Here is a 14,124-nt window from a genome sequence, read left to right as displayed (position 1 = left end):
TTATCTGAAATTCTCAACACAAGGAAAATTTTATTATCTTGAAAAACTATTCGGCTAAACCGGCATTTTTACATAAATAGTCGTTCACAAGCAATTTCCTAAAAGGATTTCTGCTACTTGGTTTTAAAAGCAGCTTTAGCAAATGTATATTTCAAGACAAGAGAGGCAAAAAGGAGAAACAATGGTCTATCATCAGGCGGCTGAAAGGAGTGTTTGTAACATTAAAATTATATGTAAATTGGTTGGAGCTGCACCCGGCAACAACGTCATCCGCGACCATACGCCACCGTCGCCGACGCCAACCACCGGAACATGTGTGGCTAGGTGGTATTTGAAATGGGTGATCCATCAACGTTAACCTTGCCTCCAGCGTACAGGACCCCAAATGCTATCTTCAAGCACAAACGCCGAATCCCAGTCAATAGCACCCCAAACGCCGACCTCCAGCACCTGTGGCCGGTTAAGCAATAGAGCTCAACGTCTGGCCACTCGCTTGGACTTCCGGCCACCGCCGTTGTTTGCAAGACCTAACGGGCTTCAATTTAAACTACCAACCTCCCTCGGCGAAGTTCATCGCTCGCCTGTGACTTGGACGCCGCAGGTCGCTGCAGCTCGTAGCGTTCTCAAGCACAAACGCCGACTTCAAATCAACCCCACCCCTAAGAGGCACGGGTCGTCTACAGGTTCGACCTCGTACTGCGTTGATTTGGTCTAGATCACAAAGAATTTCCAGGAAATTCCTAGCATAACACCGCAGATGCGTCCGTTTCAATCACGAAGAGACGAAACCAACAGAGAGGAAAATGGATCGTAGCGAAAAATTCACATAGAAATTTAGAGAAAATAGACTAACCCTGGATCTAGAGGGAGAATCGAGAGAGAAGAGATGATGAACGCTACAGCTGGTGAGTGGGAGGGGGCGGTCTGGGTTGGCACAAAACAGAACAGACAGTTATAATACGCGCCTGCTCACTAACATGGGGCTACTGTACAGCGGCAAAGACAAGACTATAGGCTTATTAGGAGCATAGAGGCACGCACGGACGGCCCCAACACGCACGGACTTACATGCAAATAAGGCACGGTTTTGTTTCTGTTTTTGAAATTTTCTCAGTGAGGCGTTCACTAAGACAGGTTGTGCACGTCCATGACGCACGACCATGCTTCTGTTTTCCTAAGTATTTTTCCCTAGTACGGTCTCTTGGAGGGACAGGGACGTGAACCCACGGTGCGCATCGTCCCGTAAGGATAAGAATGAGATGCATGGAAAGGCCTCTGTATTCTAAATGTACATGCGGACGGTTGGCACACGGTTGTACATGCGGACGACGCACAGACGTCTTTTGTGTTCTCCTAGTTTTTTTCGCATGACACGTCCATTCCTAGTTGTGTTCTCCTAGTTGTTTTCACATGACACGGCCATTCCTAGTTGTGTTCTCCAAGTTGTTTTCGCATGACACGGCCACTCCGAGGGACAGTGGAGTGAAGCCATGGTGCGCACGGTTATCCAAGGAGAAAATGCAGTGAAGTGCCTCAGTTTTCGTAACATTTTAAGTTGCTTGTTCACTGAGAGAGGCACGGCTGTATGTTTAAATGACGCAAGACCGTGCTACTGTTTTCTGAATTGTTCATTTCTGACACGGTCTCTCGGAGGGACACGGTGTCTTCAATTAAAAGGGGCACGTAATCTTTCTCTTTGACGAATTCTTCGGATGCATCAGTTTTGTTCAATATCATAATGAGAATGGAAACCCAGCATCTAAAAAGTGATTGGAGGTTCGTTGCTGACCTTAAGTCATTATCACAGCATTCCAAATGTTTTCAAAGAAGTGTTCACACGGACGTATGATTTTCACAACCTCTTGATGCACGTTCGTTTCCTGTGGGGTGCACGGACGCATGTTGCTTTTAAAAGACAGAATTTCATGCCAAGCAACTGAGATAAACAAGAGGATACTAGTTTGATTTTTGAGCATCTGTGTGAACTGATTTCATTTATCATAGGATCCAGAAACATATGATCGATATTGAAAACAGAAAGCATGTACATAATTGCTTGACCATGTTTACACAATGCACTCATTCAATATAGCAAGTAAATCTCTTCAGACCTATTTTCAACATCCATAGTTGAATGGATCTGGCAAATCCAGATATTCAACACCTGTGTTTTTTAAGTCCATGTGCATGTGCTCGCAAGTTGTTGTTAATTTAAGCTCTACGCAATTAGAAGCCCTTTTGTCCATCTGCAGTACCTCTTCTTGCCGTTTGTAAAATTCACGAGTGAAATCTCTGCGCAGGCCAAACTTAAGCCTGATGGTCTGTAGCATCCTAGCATTGAGAATAAAAATGTCACAAATTCAGTGTTTGCATGTGTAAATTCATAGTCTTCCAGCGTTAATGTCCTCAAACAAATGTCGTGATTATGGAGAAACACCCGCTGCTTTTGGCGCCATTCATTTGTTATACCTCTTTGATCCCATCCTCCCCCCTAAACACACGAGAAGAGCAAACTTAAGAGTTAGTGCCAGTATATTATGCATATTATGCGTGGGCTTTCAACGTGTGTGAAATCATCACCTCGATAAACAAGTTTTGCAAGCATTGAAAGCATCGCAGCAAGTCAACAATCTCATCCAGATTAAAGCATGTCTGTGAGATAAACAAGGTCTTGACGGAATCCAGCACCGCGTGTAGGCTACTTATGCAGAGACCCTTCATTGAGCACATAATGTGATATTATTAGCTCGTGGATGTGAATCTCAAGTGCTTTTGAATAACGCGGGTCAAAGTAACGTGCAGAGGCAATACCTGAATAACTGTAGTCCCAATGATGATATTTGTTTCGTTGGGTAATTTAGAAATTTTTCCCAGTGTGTCCAACACAGGTGCGGACAAAACTGTTATTTGTAGTTGTGCATCTACAGAATCATGTAGCTGTCTACGGAGGGAAGGCGCATCCTCAATGATTAGTTTTCCTCCGTCAGAACGAATGCCAATGCTTACGAGCCTAGCTGAGTTTATTCGTAGATAGCAGAATTTCTTGTTGCAAACAAGTAGCAGGCACTTCAGGGTAGGGCAACCGTGGTGGATGAACTTCCGCAAGGAGACATCCGATATATAAACCTCCACCAGCGAAAGTCTCCTGAGCAGTGGGAGGCAAAGCATTTCTACAAGATTGTCATCTAGTTTGCACATGGCGAACGTGATGGTGTGGAGAGACGAGCGAAATCTCGAGATGGATGCCGGTGGCGACGGCATAGAAGAAGGGATTCTGCGTGCTTGCCTGGGCCCTGGGTAGAAGAACTTTGGGAATATATGATAGAACTCTAAAACCTGGAGTTGGTCCAAATTCCGAGAAAGGAACAACTCATCGACGCCACAAGGTTCGCACTGGAGGTAGCTTGTCGGGATGCAGAGGTGGCGAATCGGGCCCTTGTGATCGGAGAGGATAGATACAGGAAGACTGAAGCCATCAGCGACAGATTCTCCGCGGCAGTTGCAACTAAGATGTCGGCAGTGAGTTCCGACGTATGTTTCCTGGACGATTTGCTTGCCCGGGAGAACGCGGATGATTTGGCAACATATTTTTTCCAGATATCTGGTAGAACGAGTATCAAGGATAACACGAAAGTCGAGATCGAGTCGTGCGGTGCGCCATATGCGGCGCCACCGAGATGCGAGCACTTGTGTGCGCATGCCTTCGGATGCGGTCCGGACCAGACTCAACATGGTTCTCGGATCCAGTGGGCGAGCCACAGCCGCTCCTCTTAACGAGCTTAGAGGGCACGGGTACAGCCGTGAACCTCGTCTTCTTGTTGCTAGAGGCACGCTTCTTCATCTCCATTGCCAAGCTCGTGCCGCCTCCGTTGCAGGTCTCTGGGCGGTGGATCTGGGAAAAGGGTTAGGGTTTTACGATCCATAAAGATGACAATATATATACGTACCTAATCTAGAAGATTTCGACAGACGTGGTGGAATAGTCACGGCATGGACAGACGTGCGTCTTCACGAGGCACGGGTATCAACTGTCTAGATACACAGAAGTTTGGTGGGAGAGGCATGTGTCCGAATACTCAGTAAGAGATGCACGGTTGCGCGGTCTCTAGAGACACGGGGGTGTGGCGCCATGACATGGGGGCAAATGTCATGTGAGGCACGTGCGTGCAGGCGGTGGAGGCATCTAATTGCAGTCTGTGCAAGCACGGACCTCGTTGAAGCCTCCACAGAGCCAGCTATCAACTCCCTGGATGCACAAAAGTGTGGTGGCAGAGGCATGCATGCGAACACTCAGGTGAAAAGACACGTTTGTGAAGTCTCTGGATCCACGGCAGTGTGTCTCCAGCGGAACGTAAAAGCCACGGCTCGTGGCACGTGAGGCACAAGGGTGCAGGCTCCGGAGGCACCAAAGTCTGGCCTCTACAGGCACGTACGATTGTCAACCCTCTGAATGCACAAAATTTCGGTGGCAGAGGCATGGATCAGAATACTCAGCTATGGAGGCACGGGTGTGTATTCTCTGCAATCACAAGGGTCACCGCAAGTGTATTGAAACACCAGAGGCGCGGAAATGAAGCCTCTTAGGCACGAGTGTCAGCCCAATGGATGCACAAAAGTGTGGTGGCAGAGGCATGGGTGAGAATGCTCTGCTGGAGAGGCATTGTTGTGAGCTCTCTGGACGCGTGGGCGTCTGGCTCCACGGGCACCTAACAGTCACGGCTTATGTCAGCTATGGAGGCACATAGATGCACGCGCCGGAGGCACTGTTGGGGAGCCACTACACGCACGGGCGTGGCATTTCTCCATGCCTGACTCAGCATAAACCCTCTCTGGGTGCAGAAAAGTGTGAGCAGAAGGCACCGAAGTAAGGGCTCTACATGCACTTGTACCAACCTTCTTGATACTCAGTTAGAAAAGCACGGTTGTGAAGTTTCTAGACAAAGTTTGACCTTAAGACGAAGAACAGCCGTCATGTCACGAGACACACGGTTTTATTGGCCTACCAATCACGGACTTGCTTCGGTATTGGAAAGGTTCCCACTGACGATTTCATTTTCAGTGGGAACATGGTACTATACTAACAAAGAGTCAGTGTCGTGACGGTAAAATACTCATAATCTTTCCCCTGAAACATTGACGTTTGCACAGTTACAACACTTTCGTTTGCACAGTTACAACACTTTATAATCAAGGATTGTTATGGCAAGCTTACAGACGGTACAAAATATTTACAAGGGTTGTCCGTTCATGTTCAGACGAAACGCACGTTCAAAAGGGCGCAACAACATGTAACCCTGCAAGCTTGGACAACTTACTCCAGCTCTGTGTTCAGCAGTCACATCTGAATGGGTCCGTCAAATCCAGTTATTCAACACGCATGAGTTTTAAATAAAAGAACCGGTGCTTGCACGCTCCTGATAATATAAGGCGAGCACGTTCAAAAGCCTTTTTGTGCCACAGAAGATCCTTTTGATGCTTTTCGTAAAATTCTTCCGTGAAGTCTTGGTGGTAGCGATAGTTAAGCCTCATGGTCTCAAGCTTGCTTGCACTCAGAACAAAGAATCTCACAAATTCAATGTTTACCAAGCAGGGTTCATAGTCATCTAGCGTTACTGTCTTCAGACCAAAGTCATCTCATTTGACAAACGGTCGGTGCTTACGACGCCATGTATTTATTTCTCCGCAACAGAGTCCTCCCTAGATGTACATGAATGAAGAATGAAAATACTTAAGCTCTAAAAACAGAGATTCTGTCGAAAGAGCATCCAGTGTAAGGTATTTATTGGATTCTTTGTAGATACGGGTGTATGTAATACTAAAACATGTCTAGCCACGGGTGTATCAATTTATAGACAAACGTAAGACAAGCCTTTTAAGACATATAGTAGAAGTAGTACAGTATGCATGTTATGGGCTTTCAATGTGTGTGAGAATCATCACCTCGATAAACAAGTTCTCAAGGCTTCGAAAGCATTGCATCAGGGAAACGGCCACGTCCACTTCAAAACACATCTTGATGAGCAAAGTCTTGACCGTTTGAAGCACTGTTGTCAGGCTGACTGCCGGCAAACCCTGCATGGTGCACGCATTATGATTTTAAAAATTGAACAAAAGGTTCTATTACATGAAATTTTTTTACTCGGACAAATGCAGCTGAAAATTAGGTACCTGGATAATTGTAGGGTTACGCGTGACCTTGGATTCAGAGAAAAAATCATGGAATTTGCCCACAGTCTCTAGTTTAGGTGCAGACATGACAGTTATCTGCAAGTTGCTGCTGAGAATATCGTTAAGCAACCGCTGAAGTGACGGGGCATCCTCTATAACAAGTTCGCCATGTCCACAACGAATTCCAATGCTTACAAGGTTACGTGAGTTTATTCTTATGCAGCGGCTTTCCATATTCCAAGTAAGCAGTAGGCACCGGAGTGCGGGGCAACTAGAGTGGATGATGCTTTCAAGCGAGATGTCTAATATAGCAACGTCCACAAGTGAAAGTCTCTTGAGCAGTGGTAGTTTAAGAGCCTGAACGTAACTGTCTGGTATTTGGCAAAGAGCAAAGGTGGCGGTGTGTAGGGAGGATGCAAACGGAGAGAAGGACGCCGGTGCAAAAGGCGCAGATGATGGGTGTGTGAGTGGTCGTACGACACACTCTCTCACGAAATCTGGGAACATGTAATAGAACTCGAGCACCTGGAGATTGTTCAGTTTGGATGATTTCAACCAGGCGTCAACGGCGGAGGGTCTGGATTGGAGGTAGCACGCCGGTATGCAGAGACGGTGAACTGCGCCCACATGGGCGAAGAGGATGGCATCCGGAAGGGTCGTATCGTCAGTGCCATATTTGCGAGGGCACCGAGTTCCGAAGTGCCTTTCGCGGGTGAGTTCCCAGGTAGGAGGCGCCACGGAGATTTTCTCGATATGAACTGTTTCTAGAGGCTTAAAAAGACGAGCGGCAGGGATCTCATGGTAGTAGAGATTCAGAGGAGCGGTGGGCCATAAAGGACGCCATCGACGAGCGAGGATGCGAGTACGGATGCTATCCCTGATGGGGAGACGAGAGATGATCTCACCTAGGATGATGTCCGGGAAATCGCTGATGCGGTCCGGACGAGTTTTTTTCCCGTGCTCCCCTGATCCGTTGGGCGGACCCTCACCGGTCCCCGCCGGTACCGCCAAACACCCAGAGGAATGCGTCGTCGGTGGCATGAGCCTTGCCCTCTTGGTACTAGAAGCGTCGGACTCCATCTAGGAGCGACGGGTGCGGTGGATCTGGAAAGACGGTTTGGAGGACGGAGGTGTTGCAAAACACCATTTATCAAAAAAAGTAGTATTTTTTAAGTGATGTCGTTGCGAGAACAGTGACAGCGGACAGTGGCAACAACCCGTAATCCATGCCTCCACTTGATTCACGCACATGCCTCTCCGAGCAGCGTGTCAGTACAAACATATTGAGCACGGACGCACGATCGCAACTCTTCTTTTTGACATGGGACGCACGACCGCAAGTCTTCTTCCTAATATGGGACCGTGCCTCCGCTTGCTCGACCAACGTTCCTATCTAAGTACACGACTCAGTTGAAATAATGACAACTGGGAGGCACGACCGTCCCCTCTTATAATATATGACCGTGCCTTGACTAACTTCACGGTTGTGTCTCTCTTACTGCACAAAGTCAGCTAAGCTAATCATAGCACAGAGGCATGACCATGAGTCTTCTTAACACAAGACTGAACCTGCACTAGGTTCAAGTGCCTCTCTGAGCAAACATGCCGAACCGAGAGACACACCCACAACAACAACAACAACAGCGACGACAACCACGTTTAGGATCGCCTCTGCTTTCAGTACCATAGTTTGAATAAGAATTTGAATTGATAAGTTCTATTAGGTATGTACTATGAGGATTTGAACTGCACTCATAGTTTGAAATAACACACATACGATACTTAACTTAATACCACAGTAGTACCAATCCAATTGTTTTACTTAACTTAATACACAGGATAAGGTTTGGGAAACGCTTTGTGACCTCCTCGAGATTCACTCAACATCAAGTCAATGGGAAAGAAGAAATCTTCTACTTGCAAATCCAATTGTATAATATCACCATAAAACATATCATAGTCACGTATCAACTTTTCCCATCCAGGTCCATGAAACTTAGACCTGTGGTTGCCATCTGTAAACTTAATCCTGTAAGACAACTCCTCAGTAGTGCTGAACACAAGGTCAAAATCTTCGTCTTCAAAACCATCCTTGAAAGCTTCATCTTTCCATAAAGAGATCAAAGAAAGGACCTGGTTCCGGTAGTAGCATGGGACATACTGCATAAAAGTAAAATTAAGACAAAGGTATATAAATGTTTTACTGATTTTTAGAAGAAAAAAATGCATGAAAGAGTTTTTTTTCCTTGAAATTTCTTGGCTTTTAGGCACGGGCACAGGCAAGATCTATGACATTTAATTAAACCTTCACAAAACAATTGAACTTCTAATTACATCAAGGCCTATAAAATAAAAACAAGCATGCGCAGTATAGTTCGCTACGAAGGAATACATGTGGTTGGTGACTGCTGAATAAAGATAACTGTAACAAATACAGTGACGAAGGTTTTTTACTGGCCACGCGTGATTTGGTAGCAAAACTTACCAGGCATGACTCAGAACAACGAGGCAAAGACACAATCAAGAAAGATTGGGCAACATCAGATTCAACACCGGGACAGTTGAGGTTCCTGCAAACATCACACGCCATCTTTGTCTGCGAGATGTAACAATATATAAGACTCGGGTTCATTAATTATTAAAGAAAAATTTATTTCAACAATCCACTAATGGTACAAAGAATTAAAGGACTGTATATCACTGATACACGCTTGTTTCAACGAGTAAGACAGAGCGGAGCGAATGCTGATATGGTGATATCCATTGATGTTAGTGTCTCTGTAAAAAATGAAAGAACACGCACGGACCTCTTCAAATCTACAAGCTCTTGCAGCGAACTAGCTGAAAAAATCAACTGTTGTCCTCCAAGATTATTCGCCTATGAAACCTCTTCAAAGGGGTAGGATATTAACACAAAAACTAAAATTAAGAGGGTAACATACAACAAGAATCCATCTAAAAAAAGACAGTGCGCAACGCGTAAGTATTAAGCAGAGGGGAAAACATTTACTGTATCTCAGAGCAAGTGGGCGAATCATAGATCCATCTATGTGGACTGTAGAGTGAAGAAGACGAAGCAAGAAAGACGGAAGGAACCAGAGAAAGGGAGCGGAAGAGCAAGTGACTCAGGAGGGAAGACGCACATAACGATTTATTTATGGAGTAATTATGGAGAGGGAAGAAATTTTGTGTACTCGCTCACCAAAGCTGAAACTACTGACAACAGTAAATGGCTCCTTGCCATCCCAGCGCAAAAAAAGGGGTGTGGGAGCGAGGTGGGGGTTGGTGGGTTTGGCGAGTAGGTGGACTATTTAGTCGAGCCGGGCCATGTCGAAGTCCCTCGCCTTCATTTCCCCTCTCGCTCTCTCACTATATCTCTTCCCCCCTCTCTCTCTCTCACTCTCACTCTCTCTCTCCTCTCGAATTCGACGCCGCCTACGATATCGCATCTTCTCACATCCTTTGGGCCATGTCGACACAAAACTTCGGACAAGAGGGGAGGAAGGAAGGCTTGAACTTCCTTGAACTGGATTTTGATTTCTATGTATGTGATTTCCTGCTACATGCGGAGCGTTGAACTAGGGTTTGTTTTCCAAACAAAAGATCCGAGCTCTAAACATTCATGTGTCCTTGTAGGAGAACCCTGACACCATCGAAGACCATGATTTCTGTGGCAAACAGCTCGACCGTCCTCTCTACTGTGTTCTTCACGATACCAAGCCTCTCAGGTGTGTGGCTTTTGAAAGAAGTGATACGGGGAGGAGGTTCTTCGGCTGTGCTGTGAAAGTTAGTCACTTTCGAAAATCCGAGTTACTTTCTTGTTGAATCAAACTGTTTGGATATAGGACTTGTAGTCTACCAAAGAAGACTGATTTCTTCTTGTGTTTTCCGGTTGATTGTAGGAAACATTGTGTAGTCCTTTTACTTTACATAAAAGGGTAAAGGTAACTACTTATTTTACATCATTGAACACAAAAGAAGTGATCTAGACACTCTCATGTTTGTTTACAAATGGGACTTCTGTTTAATAGTCAGTATATCATTCAAAAAAAACTCTCTAAATAAGTTGTCTGCAGAGGTAGCTCCAGATTATTTCAAGATGGCTTAAAAGAAACTAAGTACAATTATGAAATAACTCCGCGGACAGGGTGGGTGAAGCACCATAATTAGTGTTGTGGGTACCTAACCATTGAAGTGCCACATTGCACAAACACGGTTCATAGTTAGTTGAATGAGGTTATAAACCAAGTATATGTGAACTTTATTATATTCCAGAGCTTCTGCAGCAGTGTATTAATAGTCTCTGTTTATTTTGTTCCTTTTTTGTTCGCAGAGAGGCGTGAACTGTGGAGTCGTCGAATGGGTTGACCGCCCATGGCCTATCATTATGCAGAGGTGCCTACTCAAGCTCCGGGGGATGTTACATGAGAGCAATGATGATTGGCAAGCAAAGGATGAAGAGATAAGCAGGCTTAAAATGGATAATGAACAAGTGAACCTTAAGCTCGAGAATCTTGTTGCAGCTGTGGAAAGAACTAATGTAACTACCATGAAGATTGACAGGCAGAAGAAGCAGATGGGTATCGTTGATAAAGACGTCAAGCTCATTCAGAGGTCTCCCACAAGTGCCATTCATAATCTTAAGGACGACAAGGGTGAGATTAAGCTGGACAGGGATTTTCTGAAGGAGGAGGTGCATAAGCTGAAGGAGAATAGAAAGAAGATGCAAAGCGTCATCTGTGATAATTTGGGGCAATGGTTTGCGAACACTGATGACCTCCTGATGATCAAGGCTATCCTCGAAGAATGATCATTAACAGTTGCCTTCTTTTGAAACGTTGCAAGGGATACTCGTCTAGTATAAGTTAATGCTTGGACATGGTTACTTGACTAAAGGCATGTATCTCATTTTTTGCAATCTTTCAGAGGGTGTGTGACGGTCTACACACATCAAATATTGATCTCCTGAATATTTTTATATTTCAAAGAGGGCGCATCCGGCAATCTTTCGTTTTGGATCGTTCCACGAGACAGGGGTTACTGTAATCTAGCAAGGCACAGATGTCGCTTTGGCAGGCATGGGGAACCATGCCTCTGGTGACGTGGCACTGACTTGTCAAAGGCACAGTCCAATGTTAGACAGGAGCGCCGCAGTAGCACTGACATACATAAAATCTACAATCTACAGAGTCGCGCTTACTCCTAAAGCCGACGCACGCCAGTGCCGACTCGATTGTTTGTACTCAGACTTAAACTCGTTCACGGACATGCGTTTACACGAAAGGCACGTACAGTCTAAGGTCGCTGGGAGCACAGTTTGAGATTAAGCAGAGCCACGGCCATGTGCACGTACAGTCTGCCACGAAAGGAGGCAGTGCCGTCTGGTCACTGCAGACGCACTGGTTTACATGCACTAGATGCACGTTCCTTGCAGAACAGGCAAGGCAGTGCCTCTTCTCTTCCAAATGTTTTTGTTCCCTGGTCGACGACCGCACACGAATGTTTTTGTAGCATCACGATAGTGACATAAAACTATCAAATTTTTAGAACAGCGGGTGCATAGCACAAAAGCATTGTTATAACAAGCTTACAAAACGGTGCGAAAGGCTTCAGCCACGTTTAGACATAACACAGAATCAGATTGGCGCAACAACATCTAACTGTACTAGCTTGAGGAACTAACTACAGCCCTGTGTCCAGCAGGCACAAGTGAACGGATCTAACAAATCCACGCATTCAACACGCCTGTGTTTCAAATCCAAGCACAGATGATTGCAGCATGCTGATAACTTGAGATGGGCGCGTTTGGAAACTTTATTCTCCCACAAGAACAACTTCTGTTGATGTTTGTAAAATTCTTGCGTGAAGTCTGAGGGAAAGCGAAACTTAATCCTCATGGTCTCTAGCTCCGTTGCATTCAGAATAAAGAACCTCACAAACTCAGTGTTCTTCCCGCTTTTTTCATAATCTTCTAGCGTTACTGTCTTTAAATGAATGATCTGTTCTTTGAGAAACGCACGGTGCTTGCGACGCCAAAAATTTCTTGCACCATCAGGAACGTTTCCTCCCTGAAAACACATAAAGGTTGAAAGATACTCAAGATCTATGGAAGGACAAAATGAACGATAATTCCATGACCCCCGTCTCAATCAGTTCGTCGAACATTAACCTAGATACGGATGTATGTATAATAATAATAATAAACATGCCTAGACATAGGGTGTATCCATTGCAAACAAAATGTGAGATAAGCTTTTTGAGATGCAAGGAGTGCTCCACTATGCACGGTATGAGATTTTCATTGGGCGTGAAAATCATCACCTGAACAAACAAGTTCTCCAGATTTGGAAGGCACTTAAGCAAGTGAATGACCAGGTCCACTTGATAAGTCATGGCCAAAAACAAGGTTTTAACAGATTGCCGCATTGTAGATAGGCTGGCCGTCGCCAAACCCTTCACATAAGATAGAAAATAAAACATAAAATTATTAGAACAAAAGGTTGGATGACATGAAACTACTTTCTCAAGGAAATGCAGCTGGAATTATTGTGAAATGTCAGTACCATAAGACCTGTGGAGTCAAGCGAGATCCTGAATTTGCCCAATGTCTCCAGTTTGGGTGCAGAGACGATGAATACCTCCATGTTATTGCTCTGGAGATCGTGGATCAACCTTTGAAGTGAGGGGGCATCCTCGATGATGAATTTTCCTTTCTCACCACGGATGCCGATGCTTACAAGGTTAGGGGAATTTATTGTGATACGATGCCTTTCTCTATTGCAAACAAGCAGCAGGCAGTCGAGTGCAGGGCAACTAGAGTTGATCATGCTTTGCAACGAGAAGACTGATATATCAACCTCAACAAGCGAAAGTCTCTTGACCAGTGGTAGTTCAAGTACCTCTACATAATGGTCTGGTATCTGGCAACACGCGAAGCTCACAGTGCGCAGAGAACAGGAAAACCGAAAGACGGACTTCGGTAGTGAGGACGTAAATGAAGAGCATGTGTGCGATAGTTTGACAGTTTCTTTCACAAATCGTGGAAACAGGTAGTAAAACTCAAGCACCTGGAGATTGTTCAATCTGGGGGACTCAAGCCAGGCGTGGACAGTAGAGGGTCTGCATTGCAGGTAGCACGCCGGTATAGAAAGGCGGAGAACTGCGGCCACATGGCTGGAGAGGATGGACTCTGGAAGGCAAGAACCATCACCAGGAACTGTTTTTCCCTGATGCCAAGTTCCGATGTATCGTATACGAGCAAGCTCCTCGCTGTAGGCAGAGACCCTACTGATGATCTCGACATGAACTATTTCTAGGGCGTTAAAAAGACGAGCGACAGGGATCTCACGGCAGTCAAGATTCAGAGGAGCGGTCGGCCAAACAGGACGCCAACGACGTGCGAGAATCCGAGTGCAGATGCCCTCCCTAGTGGAGAGACGGGAGATCACCTCACCAAGGAAGGCGTCCGGGAGGTCGTTGATGCGGTCCTCGCCGCTTCCAGCCGCTACCGCGAAGCCACCAGAGGACGGTGTCACCGGTGGCGCGAGCTTCGCCCTCTTGGTGCATGGCGCACCGGAGTGGATCTCCATCTCCGTCTCCGTTGCTGGGATCGCGCTTCCTGCGAGCGCCCCTATATGTGGCGTGGATCTGAAAAGACCAAGGAAAAGGGTGTGTCTAGGGTTTCGAGACGCCGTCCGTTCGCCTTAAATAGCCGGAGCCTCGCCTCGGGCGACGAGCCAGAATGGCGTCGCCGGAGGGGACGCCCGTCGGACCCTTGGGTTTCCGGAGCGGCGCCACGTGGCGTTCACACCCGAATAAGAGGAGACACCCGTCGAAACATAACTGGGGACGGGAGGGCAGGGAAGAAGAGTGGAGGGATCCGTTCAAAATGATTCCTTGACTCTATCACCAGGAGAGGCACTGTATGGCGGCCCAGACAAGCATGCTTGCTTTTTA

At 46.0% G+C, this 14,124-nt stretch overlaps 1 protein-coding gene across 1 annotated transcript; it reads right to left on the bottom strand.

The window, feature by feature from the left end:
- Positions 1-12,154: 12,154 nt before the first annotated feature.
- Positions 12,155-13,757, bottom strand: LOC109743950 (F-box/FBD/LRR-repeat protein At1g16930-like). The gene is made up of 4 exons (XM_040402901.1): positions 13,236-13,757; positions 12,732-13,088; positions 12,455-12,621; positions 12,155-12,236 (listed from the first exon to the last, which is right to left on the bottom strand). Exons 1-4 carry the CDS (start codon positions 13,755-13,757, stop codon positions 12,155-12,157), a joined length of 1,128 nt encoding a protein of 375 aa, XP_040258835.1.
- Positions 13,758-14,124: the final 367 nt, after the last annotated feature.

Source organism: Aegilops tauschii, chromosome 3 (assembly GCF_002575655.3).
Source record: "Aegilops tauschii subsp. strangulata cultivar AL8/78 chromosome 3, Aet v6.0, whole genome shotgun sequence".
Lineage (NCBI taxonomy): Eukaryota > Viridiplantae > Streptophyta > Magnoliopsida > Poales > Poaceae > Aegilops > Aegilops tauschii.
Note: the sequence above shows the minus strand (reverse complement) of the source record. Positions and strands in the feature narration are given on the sequence as shown.